Source organism: Rhinolophus sinicus, linkage group LG04 (assembly GCF_036562045.2).
Source record: "Rhinolophus sinicus isolate RSC01 linkage group LG04, ASM3656204v1, whole genome shotgun sequence".
Classification (NCBI taxonomy): Eukaryota; Metazoa; Chordata; class Mammalia; order Chiroptera; family Rhinolophidae; genus Rhinolophus; species Rhinolophus sinicus.
In genome coordinates this window covers 45,460,311-45,480,652 of record NC_133754.1, presented here as the reverse complement: position 1 = coordinate 45,480,652, position 20,342 = coordinate 45,460,311, and the positions used below count along the sequence as shown (strand labels likewise).

At 40.8% G+C, this 20,342-nt stretch overlaps 1 protein-coding gene across 2 annotated transcripts in view; it reads left to right on the top strand.

The window, feature by feature from the left end:
* Positions 1–20,342, top strand: part of TMTC4 (transmembrane O-mannosyltransferase targeting cadherins 4) — a 57,992-nt gene that overhangs the window by 14,739 nt on the left and 22,911 nt on the right. The window contains exons 5-8 of one of the 2 annotated variants that reach the window (XM_019754228.2): positions 1,735–1,822; positions 16,145–16,242; positions 19,118–19,210; positions 19,437–19,601. In XM_019754228.2, the coding sequence (XP_019609787.1) occupies positions 1,735–1,822; positions 16,145–16,242; positions 19,118–19,210; positions 19,437–19,601 (444 nt within the window). Of the gene's footprint in view, positions 1–1,734; positions 1,823–16,141; positions 16,243–19,117; positions 19,211–19,436; positions 19,602–20,342 lie in introns of both variants that reach the window. The other variant, XM_019754227.2, reaches the window with a different exon arrangement.

Below are 20,342 nucleotides of genomic sequence, written 5' to 3'. Positions count from 1 at the left end.
ATGATAAGAGCAGATGTTCAGTAATTAGAAGTTTGCCCTGCCCTATAGAGAGATCATAAAAAGTTACTTCTGGTCATAATTCATTATGGGCACCATTTTCAATTTAGATTATTCTAGGTAGTTAAGGGAGGAGCAGAAGTTTCTCCTGAGCCCACAGAGTCTCGATTGTCTTCAGCTTAAAATAATCCACAGTCCAAAGTGGCACATCTTGGGGAGGTTTGTTCGAAACTCCTTCAAAATCCTGACATGAGTGTTTCAGGTTATTTGTAAGGAAAAAATAGCCTTTGTGAAAAAAAACTTTCCCTGAAAACACGTATTATGCAAATATCAGAGAAGAAAAATAGTTGAACAATTGTAATCAGATTTTTTTCCTCCCCATGAGTCTCTTCGTACTAGTGCCCATCCCCCAAGCAGGTAGACACAGTGCTTGCTGCTGAGACAGCCTTTTATCATTTTTTTCTATGGAATCGCTTTAATTACAATGCCAGAAATTCATTGTAAGGACTAACTACTCTTTTTACTTTAAAACATTTGCCATACTTTTTAAGATTTGTTTTTCTTTGTGTCAGACAATATAATGTACATTGCTTAAGACTTGGATGTATCTTCACCAATTACGCAAATGAAGACTGTTTTAAAAATAAATGTATGATGTTTAAAGTTCATTTTAGTGCAAGTACCCAGGTAAGATGTGGTTTAGGCTGGCTGTTTTCGCCCCTATCCTGGTATTTATCCAAGCCACTTCCCTCCCCTTCACTCATTGCAAGGAGCCTTGTTCTCTGACCCCCACATTCCTCACTCTCTCTTCCTCCTGACCTCCGTGATCTAAAGGCCCCTTTGGATAAGCTTCTCTGGGTTGGCTTCGCCTACTTTGCCTTTTGGAAGGGTTTGGGATTCCGGGCCATCCTCAGGCCCTGTCGCTAGCCACAGCTGGAAAATACCCCTCCTTTCCCTCTCATTGTCCTGGCGGGAGTCCCACAGAACCAGCTGCTCTCTCACTCACCAAGTTGCTGTGGAGCCCATCCCTGCCTCAGCCTGAGCTGCTATGTCCCTTTTCCATTCCTTTCTGCTCCTCATGTTTACGGAAGCACTCTTCAGAAGTCATGAGGGGAACTAACAGTGAGCCAGCACCTACTGTGTGTCAGGCTCTGTTGCGTTTCGCTGCATGGCTGACTTTACAGCATCCCTGATTGAGTGAGTTACAGGCCGAGTATTCAAGAACTTTCATCGCATATTCGCTTCATTCCTGCAGTAATAGTACTGTTTAACCCTCTGGCATACTGGCGTACTTATTCTAGGCCTGTTGAACCTTTGTTTGTCCTTAGCATCCTTCTCAGGAGGTTTTTTCATGGGGGTGGCTTTCACAGGTTGGGTTCATCAGCTTGTTCAATCTTCTCCACATTGCATGACACCTCGAGTGGCCACATGCATGCACCAGCAATTCATGATCAGAATGGATAATCACCCTCGATGTTTCATATCTAACCAGTGTAGCAGGAAACTACCCTGAAAAGACTGTCGTTTTAGTTATTGCTTGTGCACACACTTGGGAATGATAGAAGTTAACTGAAGGTCTAGACCAAAAGTGATAAGAGAGCTTATTGTAAGATAAGACCACAGGGATTTTGGGTAGTTACACATTATATTCTAAGGAATTGTTAGTATTTCCTGAGTTTAGGATTTGTTTTAAAAAATTTTTTTTAATGTAAATCTTTTTTCTTCCCTTCTTTTAAGGTTGCTGGTGTTGTCGGCCGTGCAGACCTCTTGGGGGCCCTGTTCTTTCTGTTATCTTTCCTGGGCTACTGTAAAGCATTTAGAGAAAGTAAGCATGATGTTTGCCTTCTTAATTTTGAGGTGGGAAAATATTCGTTTATATAAGTTTATCATTTGAGGGAATGTGGGTGAAAAGGGTAAGTTCTCTGTAGATATCTTGTTCACTCCATTGTTCTTTTAATAATATTAGGTTGGTGCAAAAGTAATAACGGTTTTTGTAATTTTTAACCTCTTAAACCTCAATTACTTTTGCACCAACCTAATACAAAGTTTATACATCAGTGTTCACATGGGGGCACCCTGTTGGGTGGTGAATCCAAGAATTTCTGCTCTTGGTATTAAAGCAGTTGTGATTGATTTTTGTAATTTTATTTCCAACAAAACTGGAGGAAAAAAAGAGTTTTTTGGTTCTTTTTTATTAAAACCTCGTGGAGAAAAACAGAAAAATGCTGAAATATCTAGCTGTGAATATGCACCTGGACTATGAGATTCTTGTGCTTTCAATAGAGTGGTATTAATACTTAAAAAAAAAGTCACTGTGGTTGGAGTTGAAATGACAGTTGTGTGGGAGGGCGCGTGTGTAGGGAGCGATTGCCGGATTGTTAGTAGCAGTACACTCACTGAGATACAGGAAAATCCCTGTATAACTCTAACTCTACTCATTGTATGGATTCTGATCATGTCCAAGTCATATCATACCTTCCCAATTGTTTTATCGTAGAAATGGGATATGATGCACTTAGCTTATATAGCAGTTATATATGCCCACTCCAGCAACAGTTATACATTCCGTTTCTGTACCTGAAGAAGTTAGAAGTTTATGGAGTGGAGAACTCTCTCCTTCTGTATCACAATCAATTATTTGTATTTTGAGGGGGGAGAAGGGAGAAGAAAGGAAAGCAAGGGGGGTTATTTCTTGTGGAATGCTTGAAGAGAGTGGTTGGAGCACAAGCAGCTGTACTTTGGCTTCCCTGAGCCTTTTCCACAGTGTTTCCCAAAGCGTAGGTGTAGTCCCAGGCTGCCAGCGCCTTAACATCATCGTCATATACTAATGCTTGCACTTTGAAGTCTTGATGTCTGCTGTGAATTAATCTCTTGTTAATAATGAAGGACAGACCACTCCTTCAGGATGTTGTGTGTGCTGGGGCTGGCGAAATGGGAGAGCTCAGGGTGGTTAAACAGGAACCTCTGGGCCGAATCCAGCTCACTCTGTCCTCTCATGTAGTCCACAAGCTAAGAATGATTTTTACAGTTTTAAATGGTTGGGGGTGGAGGGGGTAGGATAACTCTTTGTGACATATAAAAAGTTACATTAAATTCAGATTTCAGTGACCATATGTAAAGATTTTTTGGTACATAGGAACACCCACTTGTTTTCATTTTGTCTATGCTGTTTTTGCCCTACAACAGCAGAGTTTAAAAATTTTTGATAGAAGCCTGCAAAGCCTGGCCTGCAAAGCCTAAGACATTTACTGCCTGGTCCTTTACAAGGTTTGCTGACCTTTGGGACAGATGATTCACAGGGAAGCTGTCACCATATGAGTGGTTCCCAACATTTTTTATAGTAACAATAGGGGTTTCCAGCAGGAAAGGTTTTACTTGTGAACACAGATGACTGCTGTTAATAATAGCTGCCAGTTAGTGACCAACGGCTGACACGTGTGTAGATGCATATATATTTTTCTCATGTAATTAATGTAACAGTATTTAAGGTAGGTGGAGTTACTTGCCCATTTTTCAGATGCAGAACTCAGAATACTTCCCCAGGGTCATTTCGCTGCTTAGGGCAGAAGCACGTTCACAGTAAGGCTTGTCTGCCTTACTAACTTCAAAGCCACCACCAACTGCATTGTGCTCGTCTGCTTCCCTGTACTCGGGACCAGTGGTATCAGTCCCAAAATCGACGTTCGTAAGGCTGCTTACCTTACTGTTTGCTCTGAAGGATTCTGAAAGCATTTCTAAACAAGTGTACCTTTCAAGAAATGCTGTCCTACAGTGAAAATGGCATACAGACAAGATTCTTCTCTTGTGATTTTTTTTTTAATGTCTTATAAATTACTGGGAGTTTCCTAACAGACACAAAACAAAGAATTAGTTATGTTATTTAATTCCCAGTGCACTTTTCCCCCTTATTTTTGATGTGGTAAAATGTACATAACATAAAATTGACTGTTTAAACCATATTTAAATGTACCAGTTCAGTGGCGTTAAGTACATTCATATTGTTGTGTAACCATCACCACCATCCATCTCCAGAAGTTTTTCGTCTTCCCAAACGGAAACCCAGTTAAGTAGTAATTCCCCATTCTCCCCTGTATTCAGCCTCTGATGACTACCTTTCTACTTTCTGTCCATGAATATGATTATTCTCGGTACCTCATGAAAGTGGAATCATGCAGTATTTGTCTGGTTTATTTCACTTAGCATAATGTCTTCCAAGTTCATCCATGCAGTAGCATGTGCCAGAATTCCCTTCATTTTTAAGACCGAATAATATTCCCTTGAATGTATATACCACATTTTGCTTGTCTATTTATCTGTCAATGGGAATTTGGGTTATTTCCACTTTTTGGCTATCATGAATAGTGCTGCTATGAACATGGGTATACCCTATAGACTTGAAAAAGCAGTAGACAACTTCCCTTTAACCTTCCCCCCCACCCCCAAAAGGACTTAGACAGGATTCCAAACTCTTCTAGGACAGGCTGTGTTGTTCTGATGTTCTAGATATTTATCGTTATGTGCCTAGAACATCCATATAGAAATTATCAATAGTTTTCAAGGGTGGATTAGGAAGGGCCTGTGAGATATTTTAACCCACTGCCCCTCCCCCATCTTGTCATGTCCAGGCTGACCACAGGGCTCAGGTTGTGTGTCTTGGAGCACATATTGTCTCAAACCTGTGACTCCACTGACACACAGTAGATGGGTGACCCTAGTGGCCCCAGACTGTACCATACTCACTCAAGACTTGGTTACACTCAATGACTCCCCACCCTGTTTTCTTATTATTTTATTTTACCCAGATAAAGCCACCGCTTTTTCCTGTGACTCATCATTTTTCTGACACATCAGAGAGTTTGGGGACAGCTCAATAGAACAGCTTCAAGTACAGAGAATAGTGGTAGTGATTTTTCCCAAGACTGAAAGGTAACAGCAATAAGGCATGTCCAGCTCTTTCTGGGGTGGGCATCTCCTCACCTATGATCATCTTAAAACTGCCAAGAGACATTTGGCCCTCAGGGATCTGGTGCGGTAGGGAATTGCACCTGCCCCAGCCTCAGAGAACATTCAGCACCATGGTGTGCCTTTTTCATTAAGACCTGAATCACTTAGGGGAGGGGGGGGGGTCCATTTACTGCCTCACTGTTCTGTTCATTGCAAACAATGGTATCTCGTGTTCTTAAGTTGGCAGTTAAACAGTTAAATCCGAATTTGCAGTTAGGTAGGATAACAATGTATCAATAGTCTTATTTTTTCATGAAGAAAGTTGAAAATTAAGTCTGTTGGCTTTTCTCAAAGACAGCTCTAAAGTTTCACGAAGTATCATTTTATTAATTTTAACATATCTTCCTTTAAAGTAACTACTCCATATTCTGAATGAATTTCAAAGACATCAGACAGGCTCTTTGAAGAAAGTACTAAATGTTGATAGATTTAACATATGTGCGATACATTATTTAGGAGGTATATAAAACCTCTCATTGATTCTAAAAATTATTCTTATGAAATAATGGAAAAGCAATCAGGAGACTAAAAATCCTTCTAGCAAATGAACTGATACATTTGTTAGCCTCCTTTAATGGAGTATTCTCATAAAATGGTAAAAAACTAAAGACATGTTATATGTTTTCCTGGATCCTTTTACTAACCTTTTCTCTGTTCCACTTCCCATAGATACATATTCTGATATATGTATCTATTTTTCATTCATTTGTAAATTATAAAATTATTTCCAAGAGTCACCCATACAAAAGGTAGACTTTTTTTTTTTTTTAATAAAGCTTTTGGAAACAAAGGTAAAAGTGCTAATGTGTGATGGTTTTTCAATTAATACTTTGATATATGAGAAATCAGTGAAGTATGTTTCAGTATTAATGGAAACATATTACCTGCTAGTAGCATTATAACCTTTCTTTCTTGGCCTAGTAGCATTCTTTTAACATTTATAATGTGTTTACTTTAAAATCGTAAAGAGATTTTATAAAGAAATTGTTATAGGCCTTTCATGTTAGGGATGCAAATGTTTTCGAGAAAGCTCACTTGGAAATATTTAATGTTTGTACAACAATAGCAGTGGTAGATGTCACTTCTGTGAAAACCCTTTTAAGACTATGAATAGATTTTCATTTGATTGAAGTTACTTAGAAGAGTTAGAAGACAAATGGATGGGTAAGGAAGCCTTTGAAGAAGCCTTCCTGTTGACCTGTCTACAGGCCGCCCGACCTTCCCAGGTTGTGTTTTTCTGTTCACTTGAACCCTCTTTAGGAAAAGGAAAGAGTGGATTAAAATGGAGCCTGTGGACCCGCCTCCATACTGGTATGGTCCTTTGCAGTCACCGACAGCTTATTTAGTCTTTGGGAAATATAAAGCTCTAAGAGCAGCCCTTCTGCATGCATCCAGGCCTCAGGGTCTTGACCCTGAAAGTTATTTTTGGCCGTGGACTTTTGTGTCCTTTCTGTCCTCTGACTGCATCCACCTGCCCATGCAGGCTTTGAGTTATAGATCAGAATGTTTTTTTCTTGGGAGTTTAAAGTGGATGGCTGAAAACACCCATCCTTCAAGCTGCACTCTCGATCATTTTGAATTGGTTTTCACTGCTATTTTCAGTTCCCGCTCATTGTTTTCGCAGACAACCCATGGAATGATTGAACTCTGCCTCCCAAGCTTGTTGCAGGTCTGTAGGCACAGAACAATGTGGATTCTTAAGAGAGGGACTAACATTCAGTTATTAGCTTACTTGGGGGAAGTCCTGTGTCCCACACATAAGGCAGTTCTCTGACTCCTCCCTAACAGGGTTCAGAGAACCAACAGGCTTCTGTGCCTTGAGACCTACCTGCTGTAACCTCAGGACCCAGCAGAACAGGATGGGACTTTGTAACCGGATTCCCAGCCCTGTCCTCCTTGCCCCTCAGCTGGGCAACCTCACAACAGTCCCTTCCCTCTGCCAGCTGCTCTTCTCTCCTCTCCTCCCCTCCCCTCCTCCCCCCTCTTCCCTTCTCCTCCCCTTCACAACTCCCAAATCCCCCTTTGTCTCATTATCCCCCAAACCAGTGCTGATGGAAGTGAGTGGAGCCTTTTTTAGTCTCTGTTGACAGAGGCAGTATGTTTTCAGCAACTCTTCTGAGTTTCACATTCTCCGTACTCCTTTTCAAACGTGCTAAGAATAGAAACTACTTCTTTGTAGAGAATAACTCTGGCATAATTCTTAAATATCACATTAAGGTCCAACTTCATAAATATGGTGGCTGAGAGTCTTTTTTAAGAGGAGCAAAGTTTTCACCAACTAGTAATACCTTCACAGACAAGAAGCAGTTAAGAACTCTGTATGTAAAAATAATTCTGGTTAAGGTATTCACGATAAGACACTGTGTTTGATTCTGTTCTAAAATCACGGAGAGGCTTAGCAATTTCGGCCGTTCGTTCTGTTAGCAATAATTAATCAAACAGTAAGGGCATCCTTTGTACAGGCCCAGTTCCTGGTGTTATGGATACAGAAACTAGGAAGACACAGTTCATGCCCTTGAAGGGCTTACAGTCTAGTGTATTTTGATTAAAATGAGCTTCCATTATTCCGAACACCTGTCTGGTTCTCTGTACGTCCTTGTTAACTTTTCCCTCCTTGTACCCACCTCACAACAGGCATTCAGTACGCATACCCTTCTTTTCTGGTGCGTTTATGCAGAACTGATGACTACAACTCTGTACTGCGAATTTCTTTGTTGACCCTGGAATGTACAGTTTATTATTTTTTATTGAGGTATAATTGACATATAACATTGTATTAGTTTTAGGTGTACAATATAATAATTTGCTATATGTATGTATTGTGACATGATCACCACAATAAGTTTAGTTAACATCCACCACCACACACAGTTAGAATTTTTTTTCTTGTGATGAGAACTTTTAAGATCTACTCTCTCAGCATCTTTCAAATATACAGTACAGTATTATTAACTATAGTCACCATGCTGTACCTTAGATCCCTAGGACTTATTTATAATTGAAAGTCTACCTTTTGACTAACTTCATCCATCTTGCCCACATCCCCCCATCGCCTCTGGCAACCAACAATGTTCTCTGTATGAATTCAGTTTATTTTAGATTCCTCATAAAAGTGAGATCATACAGTATTTGTCTTTTTCTGTCTTACTTATCTCGGTTAGCATAATGCCCTCAAGGTCCATCACGTTGTCACAAATGGCAAGATTTCCTTTTTGTGGCTAAATAATATTCCATTGTATGAATATTGAATGTGCCACATTTTCTTTATGCGTTCATCTGTTAGTACACACTTAGAGTGTTTCCATGTCTTGGCTATTGTAAATAATGCTGCAGTGAACATACGGGTGCATATATCTTTTTGATAGTGATTTCATTTCCTTTGGATAAACACCAAGAAGCAGAATTGCTAGGTCATATGGTAGTTCTATTTTATACTGCTAATTTCTTCCATTTACTCTCTATTAAATTTCTTTGAGTCCAACAGAGGAAAGCTCTTGATACTCATGGACATTCAGGTGTATGTATTTTCATTTGGTCTTTGTGATATCTTAAGAAATAGTCAGACATTTTTTTACTTTGCCCTATCTAGTCAGTGTGGACTGCAAAAAAAAAAAACACCAAGTGGTAAACACATGTCATGGCAATGATGATTCCTTGTCCCCGTTTCTCATGTTGTCCACATGTTTGTAAGTGTTCAACTGAGAATCAAAGCTCTTTTATAGTGGAAGTTCAGTCCAGTATTTATTGGATACAATAATAGTGCTATTCATTGTTTCAACTTAGGTTTAAAGTGACCTGGTCTTTGTTCTTTTTGGATCTGAACATAAATTCAAACAAAAGGTCTAGCATTAGTTCCATATAAACTTGAAGTTCAAGAAAAGTTTTTACAGAGGAACAGATTTAATATTTTTTTATAAGGGCACAAAAAATGGCGTGCTCTGAAATTAATGATTTGACTAGTTAAAAAGCCCTTTCAGAGGATACATTTCTTTTTGATAACCTCATTAGCTTTCTTTATAGATGTGGTATCTGTATTATAAAGCTCTGGACAATTTTCAACTGCCTGAGTTTGTTAACAAGCAATTCTATGCTAACCTCTGGAATCCTGACATTTTTGAAAATAAGAAAAATCTACTAACAGAACATTTCTGTCTGCCTTTTGTGTGTGTGTGTGTGTGTGTGTGTGTGTGTGTGCGTGCACACGCATTTAAATAGAATATCTCCAAGCAAGATCTTTTACAACAGAATCCTTTTTAAGAAAGGGCATGTCCTTATAAAGGAAGCACACATTTTCTTATAAAAAAAGAAAAACACAAAGTCAGATGAAGTCGATGGTGCACTGGGTATTATTTCTGAATACCCAAAACAAAAAGTATTACTCTTATGATGTGACATCTTGTTGATATTTACATCTCTCTTAAAGTCTGTAGTTCGGATTGGAAATAGATAATCTCTCTGCATAATAAGTTTCTAGAATAGCTAAAACTAAACTTATACCTTAAAATACTTGTTTCATGGGAGTTAGGACCAGGAAGAGAAATTTAATTACTTATAGTGGGGAAGAGAGAATCTTTTTAGGGAAGGAATTTGCTACATACCTAGAACAACCATTTTAAATTCTAATCTATTATAAAAGACAAGATTTTAAATCTCAGTTGTTTTACATTCTTAAAACTTTATTTGCTGTATTGCTTTCCTTATAATTCAGGTAGCTAAAACAAGATAACTCTTACTCTTGAGAGTAAAAGTTATTTCTTCATGTCTTCATTCTGACTTAAGGCTTCTGTTTGACTTAGAATCACACTACCATAGCTTAAAAAAAAATAGGGCAATTGTGTAATTCACATAGTGTAGGACCTTTGCTTTGGGGCCCTTGCCGACTGAATTGTGACAGTGGTATTCGTGTGTGTTCTCTCTCTCTGCCTTCATGTTTCTTTGGTTTCTGCATTGCTTGATTTTCCCAAAACGGTCCTGTCATGTAGACCGGCAATGTCTGACTTCTTTCATTCTGCGGGTAGAAGCACTGCTTGGTTGGCTCCAACTTTTGGAACGAGAATCTGATGCTCATTGTGTCATTCTGGCAGAGAGAGTTGGGCCACCTGTCAGGGTGGCGTGGTTCCCACACACAACATGACATGCCAATTTCAAGACGGTGGAGATGCCAGGCATTGAGTGGTGAAGAGGGTAGCTCAGATAATGTGATGCTTTTTCTGAAAGATCTTCCCACTGGAAAGTAGTGCCAAATCCAAGGCACATGCTTCATTAAATTGATCACATCTGTTGGCACTTATGAGTGTTAGCACTGACAAGTGTCTTTCTATTAGTACATTTTGGGTTGGGGTTTTTTTTTCCTGTGCTCCCTCCACTCCATTAGCCTTTGCCTCCATTTACCTAAGTGATTGAATTATCTTTGATAATAGAGACATATACAGAAACAAGGAAAATATTTTCTAGGCCCATCTCTATTATTAAGTTCTGGATCATAAACTGTTGATGTTTGCTAATAATGAATAATTATCTTAGAGCAAGTTGTCTTCTTAAGTGATGAGAGATGTCGCATGGTGTCAAAATAGTTTTTTGTTGTTTTTTTCTCTTCTCCTGGGTCATTGGTACTTCAAGTTTAGCAGACTGAATGGAGGTAAAATGGAGAACTCTGGGTAAAGGTAACATCCTGAGATGCTTACATAGAGCTATGCACCAGTTAGAATTCCCTATTTGGGGAAGTTTTTTTTGAATAAAAATATTCATAAATGCAAGTGCACTGCAGGTGACATCTGCCTCTCAGGATTTATTTTTACTGTTTTTAACAGTTACTTCTACATTTAAAATTAAAATCAATTTTTCCTATGCCTTTTAATAGTCCTTATGTAATTTTTTTAATAACAATTTTTTTTAAAGAGTCTCTTGTGTGATGGATTTTATTCTATTGTGAAGAGGTTCAAAGACTAAATTAAAAGTGAAAAGACTTTTAGCTGTGTTTGTTCACATTAAACAAATTATTAACTTTTTGGTATTGAATCACATCTCATAACTGCATAAGAAATATGGGAGTTAAATAAGACTCCTGATAGACATGGGAATAAATGAAACTATTTACTGATTGAGTGGGTGTTTATTGAGTGCCATCTATATGCAAGGTGACCTGCCATTGTCTGTTTCAGTTGTCTTACTAAAATGCGCAAACTTGGAAATAAAAGAATGGTTTGCATTAGTTACTGAATAAGAGCAAAGTCACAAAAACACAGTCAAAATTCCCTAGATTGTGCTGTATATTGGCAATTATTAGCATAAGTCACCTTGACAAATCAAAACTCAAAGAAAATCGTAATTTGGGCAATTACATGGGTAAAACTATACTACAGCAGGTCGCATTACCAGAAGTCTGTTAGGCTGGACAAATCAAAACTCAAAGAAAATCGTAATTTGGGCAATTACATGGGTAAAACTATACTACAGCAGGTCGCGTTACCAGAAGTCTGTTAGGCTGGGCTGTCCCCAAACTCGGGACCAGCTTCCCAGTTGATTATTTAATTTTTATGAATCTTTTCTTGTTCACCCCGAGTACTCGAAACACTTTGTCAGCACCCTGTAGTTTGGCCTTGGTTTATCATGCACATACATACCACACATTTGTAAAGAGACCCTTTCATTTATACGATGTAGTTTATAAATATTGTTAAGTTTCCAGTTTAGACTCTGGATAAACTGAAGTGTGTGTGAAAGCTTAGTCTTATGACTCCTGATAAAGTATCACGTGGCTTCTCTGGTAGGGACTGGGGGGAGAAAGAGTTGGATTTCAATAGACAAACTCGTTTCGTATTTTCCAGGTTTTCAAAGGCAGACTTGGAATACAGCCATGTGCCGATCATTTCCTCTTTGAGCTGCATCTTTGAGCACATGCTATAGGCAGGACTGTGCAGTAGAAACACAACGTGAGCCACCCATACAATTTAAAATTTTCTAGTAGCCACATTATAAAAGGAAGTAGGGGAGATGAATTTTACCAGTACATTTTATTCAGCCCAATATATCAAAACTATAATTTCAACATGTACTCAGTATAGAAATTATGAAATACTTTGCATCCTTTATACCAAAATCTTCCAAATCAGGTGTGTGTTTTCTCTCATGACATGTCTCAACAGTATCTAGGTAAATTTCAGGTGCTCATTAGTTATAATGGCTACTCTTCTGGACATTAGTGGTCTAAAATGGTTTTCTGAATGTGGAGTCATTACTAGGTTTATAACTGACCCCCTGAAATTTTGCCTTTGATTGGAAATTGCCACTGCTGAGAAGTGACACTTTAATATTTAATAATCACTGAAACTGAAGAAACTTCTTCAGCCAAGTCACATTGTCTTCATCTTTCATAGGTTTTCATACTGGATGTGTTTGGAATAAATCAGAAGTATAAGAGAAAACTAAAGAGTAGGACTCTTCCGGAAGAATCGTAATAGAGGATTTGAGAGGTAGTGGGAATCTGGGTCCCCCACAGAAATTTGGGTTTTGAGAAGTGTGGTGAAATTTTGGAGTGAGTAAGAAGAAAGCTATCAATAAATCTGAAGGCTGTGTTTTCTATATAAGTTGTTTTTCTGTGTTCAGTGAATTTTCTAACTTAGCCATCTAAGGAGAAAGCCATTTTAAATTCCAGACAAGTGGAAAATGAGCCCATGACTTTTTCATCCCTGTAGTAATTTAACTTTGTGTTAATGGAATGCTTTCAAGAGCCATCTTTTGGGTATTTTCATGGAGGAGCTAGGAATTTTTTTTCTTACCCAAAGCCACTGGTCCATAGGAGAAATATTAATCCATGTTATGGTCAAGTAAAATACAAGCTAACTCAGTTTTTCTAGGAAGAAATGTAAAATGATCGAGGGACCTGCTTTTAATGTTAAGAACAGGGAACATTACATTGGGAAATAATATTATGTTTTGTTAAGAGGTATGAACACAAATTGTGGGAGTGGGGGAAGCTTAAAAAAATCAAATCTAGGTAATGGGGCAAGAGGTCCATTTGGTTTCTCATGAACTAACTGAGCCTAATGCTTAGTGGACATGGGCTGGGCCTGGTGTGGCATAGGAGCCGGAGTGGGGGTGTCTTTTACCACATTTATCTGTGGAGGAGACCCTGTGATAATTAATGGGTTCGTTTACAGTTAAAGGTGTCTATTTACATATAGACTGCTAACATGAGAAAATCCTGAAAGTAGATTGACACAGACTCAGGAAGGTGTGTTATGGGAGAAAGAGCTACCGAGCCAACAAGGCACAAGCCTTAAGCGTGTCATCTGCCATCCATTTCTGTCATATGTCAGAAGGCATGACCTTCTCCCTGGCATGGTGCATTGTGAGCTGTGATCACCTCCATTTTGCCAGCTGGACCCCTGTGCTCTGCTGCTAAAATGTGTGGAGCCTTTCTCAAAATCATATCCTAAAAGGAATTAGCCAACATGTTAGCTTTAAGGTTATTTTGGTCATAATTTTTTCAAAGGCTTTGGTGTCTACAAACACTTGTCTGCTAATGATTGCCAGCAAATGCCAAAAGAAAATAATAAGTTCCAATAAATATGTAAACACTCAAATGCAATCATGATGAATTGAACAGGGTTTTGTTATTTTTGTGGCTCAGAATTGTGATCTTTTGGTATTACATACATATGCTGTAATTAATTTCTGCAAGTAAAATTATCCTTAGTTTGCTTGATGGAGCTAAACATTCCAATACATAATGGTTTTCAGTAAAGAGAACTTGGCTTCCGGGCGCTGTGCTCCTAGAACAATTGGAGAGACAGTGCTCTAGGGCACAACCAAGACCTGAAATTTGGGGAGGCAGGTGTGGGCTCATTCCAGAAAAGAAGATTCTAGCAGTCCAAAGTTTACAAATGAAATAGGCTGTTGTGGAAAGTTAACACCCTTCTCAGAAGTTACTGAAGTCAAGGCCACGTGGCCCCCTGCTGGATGCATTATGGAAAAGACTTCAGCATTTCCGTCGCTGCATCCGTTGCTGCAAAGGAGATTATATGCACACCCTCTAAGACACTTACTCCAACGTTCACTACGATGTGGTTCCGTGAGTTGTGCGCTTATTGCCTGTTTCGGTGGACGGTGGACAGGCATTTCATTCTCTGACCACGCCTTCCCAGAGTCAGGCAGAGGCCGTAGATTCCGTCAGAAAAACTTCTGAGTTGCTCCTACAAGCCAGGCCTGAGGCAGAGATGAGATGTGAGTAAGCTTCCTGTCTAGAGTGATGCTTCTCCACCTTCAGCTGCATCAGAATCACCTGCCCCCTGGTTAAAAGGCACATTGCTGGGCTTCACCCTCCAGCTTCTGACTTTGCAGGTCTGGGCAGGGCCTGAGGGTTGATTTCCAACAGGGTTCAAGGGCAGGTCCATGGACCACATTTTAGGGCAGTGGTCTCAGCTTGAGGTCATTTCTTTCTCCCTGCCCCCAGGACATTTAGCAAAGCTTATGACATTTTTGATTGTCACAACTGAGGGCTAGGAATATTACTGTTGTCTAATGGGGAGAAGCAAGGGGTCCTGCTAAGCATTCTCCAATGCATGGAGCAGCCCTCACGAGGAATTAATCAGTCCAAATAGTAGTGTTGAGGTTGAGAGACCCCCACCTCTCCCAATCTAGGGGAAATTCAGGAAACCAAGTATTTGTAATAAACTGTGTGAAGAATGTAGCGATAGACTGTGATAAGTTCGGTTCAGGGTGCTGCAGCTGGGCCTCACTTAGTCTAGGGGGTTAACCAGGGAGGCCGAGGTACGTGACCCCATTCTCAGGGATGTCAGACATGCAGACCATTTGCTGGTCTAACTGTGGAGAAAGAAGTGAATTGAGAAAGGTGGCTGCCTGGGAGGGTGGGGGTGCCATTTCACAGCTTAAGTGACATCTGACATCTGTATAAGATGGATAAGATTTTGCCAGGGGCCTTGCAGCCAAAGAACAGAATACACAAAGCAAAGTGAGAGTGTGTTGGCAGGTGTGCCTGAAATATAGGCCCAGAAAAGCCAGAGAGATGTCATGTGGCCAGGTCAGCAGGTCTTAAATGCCATTCTCAGTAGGGTCACCTTTATCCTGTAGGCAGCAGAAAGGACTAGAAAGGCTTAAAACAAGAGTGTTCATTGTGTTTTTATGAGACAGTGGAATCCAAATTAATAAGGCTTTTACTGATCAGCTGGCCTCATTGAAAGCCTTAAAGTACCTCAACTATAATAAATAAAAATTTTTTTGTTATTATATCCTGCCTCTTTGTACATTAAACCTGGAAATTTGATATACAGAGATTCCCAAGAAAAGCCAAAAAAAGTCAGGAAAAATTAGCCCATGCATCCTTTCTGCTTGACTTCCAATGTCTCCTGCTGCTGGAGCCTGTTTGTGAATGAGGACATTTTCTCAGCAAGCTGAGTGGGCCCTTGAACAGCCTGGCCATATCGGCGCAGGTGTTTTGGCTTCCTGTTACAGGTGTTTGAGTCCCCATGCAGGTTGGCAGCCCAGCCTGCCCTATGCCTTTACCTGCCCAGTGCTAGGTGGATGCCAGCCCTGTCAGTGGTCCTGTGTTCTTCATAGGTCAGAGCTATTCCACACTGGGAGCAGAGCAGACCCATCTCACACCACTTGATGTTCAGAGAGACCAGGCTATCCGTGGAGTCGGAGAGACTCTCAGAGCTGCTCAGGCCTTCCCATGCTCCTGTCGTTGTGACAGCAGCAGCAAGTGTTGAGGTCATTATGCACCCAAATGCAGTGCTTACACTCTCAGTGGGAGTTCTCAACATAACTTGTCAGAATGGCCTATCAAATGATTGGCAGGTCGGAGAGAAGGAACTTGCCCCATGGGGACTCTACAATGAAATGTCTCTGTGGCCGTGGCTTCATTACAGTGTCCCCAATGGCTCTGGCACCTGATCCTGATAAGGTACACCTTGAGAGGGACGTGTGTACCATTTAGAGAGTGTTATCTAACCAGAAACGTAGGGGTCTAACATACTCGCCTACGGAGAAAGGCTGTCAGAAGTTGACTCTGTTTTTAAATTGTAGCTAGGTAAGGTGCTTGCTTGGAATTTTAGTTCCTCATGCTAACAAGACTGAGCTGTGTTGTATGACTTCTACCGTTGTCATTTTTTTTAATCAGCAGGTAACAAGGAGGGAACCCACTCTACATTCTGGGTGTTGCTGAGTATCCTTCTGGGAGCTATGGCCATGCTGTGCAAAGAGCAAGGGATCACCGTGCTGGTAAGACCGAGGCAGTCAGGGCCTACTCTGTACACACCTTTGCCTCCCTATAGAGACAAGATGGGCTGGCCCTGCCCATGTGACCTCCTCTACGGCGCTCCATTGCTGGCCTACGGTCATAGACCGTTCTAATGATGTGTGTGTGCTTTCACAATCCTGGTGTTTCATATGGGGATTGCCTGTTTCAGTTGGCTAGCATTAGCAACTGGTAGAAATGGAGAGTGGGGAGTTCTTATAGAGTGGTGATTAGGTCTCTTGGAGAGGTCCTGTAGAAAAAGATAAAAGAATGGTTTGAGTTTTCTTGGATGCTCTCGTATTTCAGCAGTCCTGAATGTAACAGTGGACTGACCACCCTTCAATGCTTCTGGTCCTGATTAAACAAATATTGCGTGTTTGTTATGTTATACTTGGCTTTGACTAGAAATGTGAAAGAGAAGAGGAGAGGACTTCTGAAGAGTGAAGGTGCACACCTCCTACATCTGATCTGAACCGAAGCCCAGGAAGGGAGAGGCATTGAAATCCACTTTCCCTTTCCTGCATTCTAGCCAATTTTCTGCCTTGCATTATTAGAGGGAAATCTAGAAATTAGGGATGTGAGCAGAGGGGGAGAAATGGAAAACAAAGATATGAGATGTGGGTGGTCCGTATAGGAATACCGTGAAAAAGAGCAATAAGAGCTATTCAGGGTTTGACACAAGTAAAGGCAAAGATCAGTGGTTTTATTGGACTCAATCTATAATGTCAAGGTTAGCGAGCTAGGAAATGGTATAGAAAGAATTGCTGTGCAGAGATACTTGAATTTCATGAGTTGCTTTTTAAATGTTTGCTCTAAACCAATGTTTCTCAATGTTTGCTATTATTGACATTTTGGGCTGGATCTTCTTTTGTATGGGGGGGCTGTCTCATGCATTGTTAGCACACTCCCTGGCCTCCACTCACTAGTTACCAGTAGAACCCCCTCAGCGGGGACAACGTAAAATGTCTCCATGTATTACCAAGCATCCACTGAGGGACAAAACCATCCTACTGAGATCCTGAACCCTGAACCCTTGCTTCTCAAAGTGTGGTTTAAAGACCAATAGCATCAGAATTATCCGGGACCTTATTAGAAATTTAGGGTTTCAGACCTGCTGAATCAGAATCTCCATTTCACAAGGTCTCAAGGTGACTCCCATTAATATTTGAAAAGCACTAAAGAATTAGGTTGAATTTATGTGACTATAACGATATGGGGAAAGTTAGCTGTTTTCAAAAATTTGATAAGAATGTGGACATATTGATGATGCATTTAAGTGGGAAAGGGGAGGGAGTGCCAAACCTGTGTTTTACTTAGTCCTTAGGACGACATGACCCTGTCACCCCTTGGTGACTGTCCTATAGCTCACAGGCAGAAAAACAAACAGCGTAAGAAAGCAGCGGCAGCTCAACAGGGAGCTTCTGCTGGTTTACACAGGCAGAAATGGTCTTCTGTGACCCACTAAAATCATATATCACACGGGTGAATAAAATCAGGATTCTTTGAAATGATTAACCCAGCGCTGGCCCGTGTATTGGATAATTAATGGCTCCCAGCATTTTGCGAGAGGGTTAAGTAGGCATGTCATCCTTGCTCTGAAAACCACAAATTACCACGGGTTTCTGATGATGTATGATCTCCTTTGTCACAAATCCCCGTATTAAAGAGACCCAAGTCATTCAGGGGCAGCGTTATCCCAATAACGCCATATGTATTCTGACCACTTTATTGGACAGAGAGCTCTGCTCTATGACATTGTCTGCAGCAGCAACATCTATGGAACATCTGTTGCAGGGTAGACAATAGAATAAATCCAAGGCTTGCGTAGCCTTCAGCCTGTAGCTATAGGTTTAATAGCTGCAAAAGCAGCTTTCACCTGCTAGAAAGAAACTTTCGTGGTGGTAATGGAAGCTGTTCACGTGGGTGGAGCCACAGTATCACATTCTCAAAATCCAGTTGCATCATCACATAATCGAAGTCATGTATCATCTACCTAACAGTCGTGGGCGGTGCTGCAGGTGACAGAGGTAGCTGCCCTCCACACAGTTACCCAGGCTGGCAGAGGCTCTGTCACTGTCAGTGTGTAGTTTCCAAAGTCACCCTGATCGCCTCCCTTGTCTCCCTCACAGCCAGCTGGGTGGGGAAACCGAGTAGTGGTGCATGCACAGGTTTATAACCAAATCTCCGAGATGGGGCATTATCACTTCTACCCACATCCCATAGGCTGGAACTCAGTCCCATGACCATGCTTAACTGCAAGAGAAGCTGGGAAATTCAGTATGGTGTGTGCCCAGCAAGCACAGAAAGCTGATGGGCAATTAGGAATCTGATCCTGAGAGATCTTCAAAGGGCCAGCAGAGACTGTTCTATATGCCCTGCTCCTGCTTCTGCTACGCTGGCCAGTCAGTCAGCACTGGAGGTTTTTAAGACGTAATTACTTCTGTGGCTGGGATGTCAAGGTTGATGGCTGCCTTTATGATTTTAGGCATAATAACTGCCCAGGTAACCACTCTATTGTATCAACTAAGGGACTGTTTTACAGTAAAGGAAGAAAGAGAAAAGGAAGGACCTCTGCAGAGGTCCAACTTTCTAGCTATCCCAAATCTTATCGTACTCTTACGTACAGACTATGAAATTAGGACTAACAGGAATTTACTTGCTAATACATTTGTTATACTATAGTACCATGAGCTGATTTCATAGAAACAATAGGGGTTTTTAAGAGCTGAAGAGGTCTTCCGTAATTACCGAATCGACTACATTCCTTGTCTAGATTTAATAGTAAAATTGTGAGGTATAATTGCTACCTAATCAGAGTTAGGCTCTGCCACCACTGATTGCCTTGTTTTGCTTCCTTAGGGCTTAAATGCAGTTTTTGACATCTTGGTGATAGGCAAATTAAATGTTCTGGAAATTGTCCAGAAGGTACTACATAAGGACAAGTCATTAGAGGTGAGTATATACTTTTGTCTGCAGCCCAGACATGGAAAATGTCAAGGACCGGCTGATTTAAAATGCCATTTCAAAGTATTTCTTGTGATTTTGAATGCTAAACTAGCCAACCTTTTAAAGCGCAGTGTCAGTGCAGTTCAGGCAGAATTGTTGCACATTTGTACCTGGCTTGGCCACATTTCTATTTGAAAATCGGTGACATCAGGGCTTTGCGTTGTCCTTTCAGAACATTGGTGTGCTCAGAAATGGGGGCCTCCTCTTCAGAATGACCCTGCTGGCCTTGGGGGCTGCAGGGGTGCTCTACATGCGCTGGAAAATCATGGGCACCGGCCCCCCAGCATTCACCGAGGTGGACAACCCCGCCTCCTTTGCCGACAGCATTTTGGTCAGGGTGAGTTCTGTGAGTCTGCCCGCCACACGCCCAGGTCCTTCATCCGTGCTCCTCATCTCGCCCCACAGCACACCCACGAGATCCCTAATAAATGGAACACCTACACGTTTGTGTGCTGTTATGAAGGATATTCTAGGATGAAAGCAGCTTTTTATAAGGTCATCGAGAGGAGAGCAGCCCCTTGTGTTTCCATTCTAATCAAAATTAAAGAGTGGTTCCTTTTAACCTCAAGTTTCTTGCCAGCCTCAATGAAGTGTCCCCCTAATCCCGTTACTTTTGTTATAGAGGAAATTGACGAGCAGGGTTTAAACAAAATATAACAATATTGGTGGTATCTTTAAAAATCTGATGGTGTCAAGACTCTCTTTATTGTAAAGGTTTGCTTTTTCTGAAGGCAAGGGTGTCAAGCCTCAACTTCTTAGCGGTGCATCTCACAGAGACAGAATCAAGAGAATTACCATGGAATCCTATTCTTATATTGTTAGGCACATACGTGACCCATGGGCCTCAAATTTCCTGGGTCACAGACTTTGGGGTATCACTCATCAGACATAGTGATGTCATATCAGAAGTGTGACAACTGTATAGCAGAGTCTGGTAGCTATGCAGTATTTTTCTCTAGTAAAATCTGAACACATTTAATACATTGCAAAGTATAGTTCCATGTCCAATGTAGAAAGTGGCAACATTTTGTTTTATACAACTGCTCTCCTCGAACAGAAACATATGGATGCCCCCAAA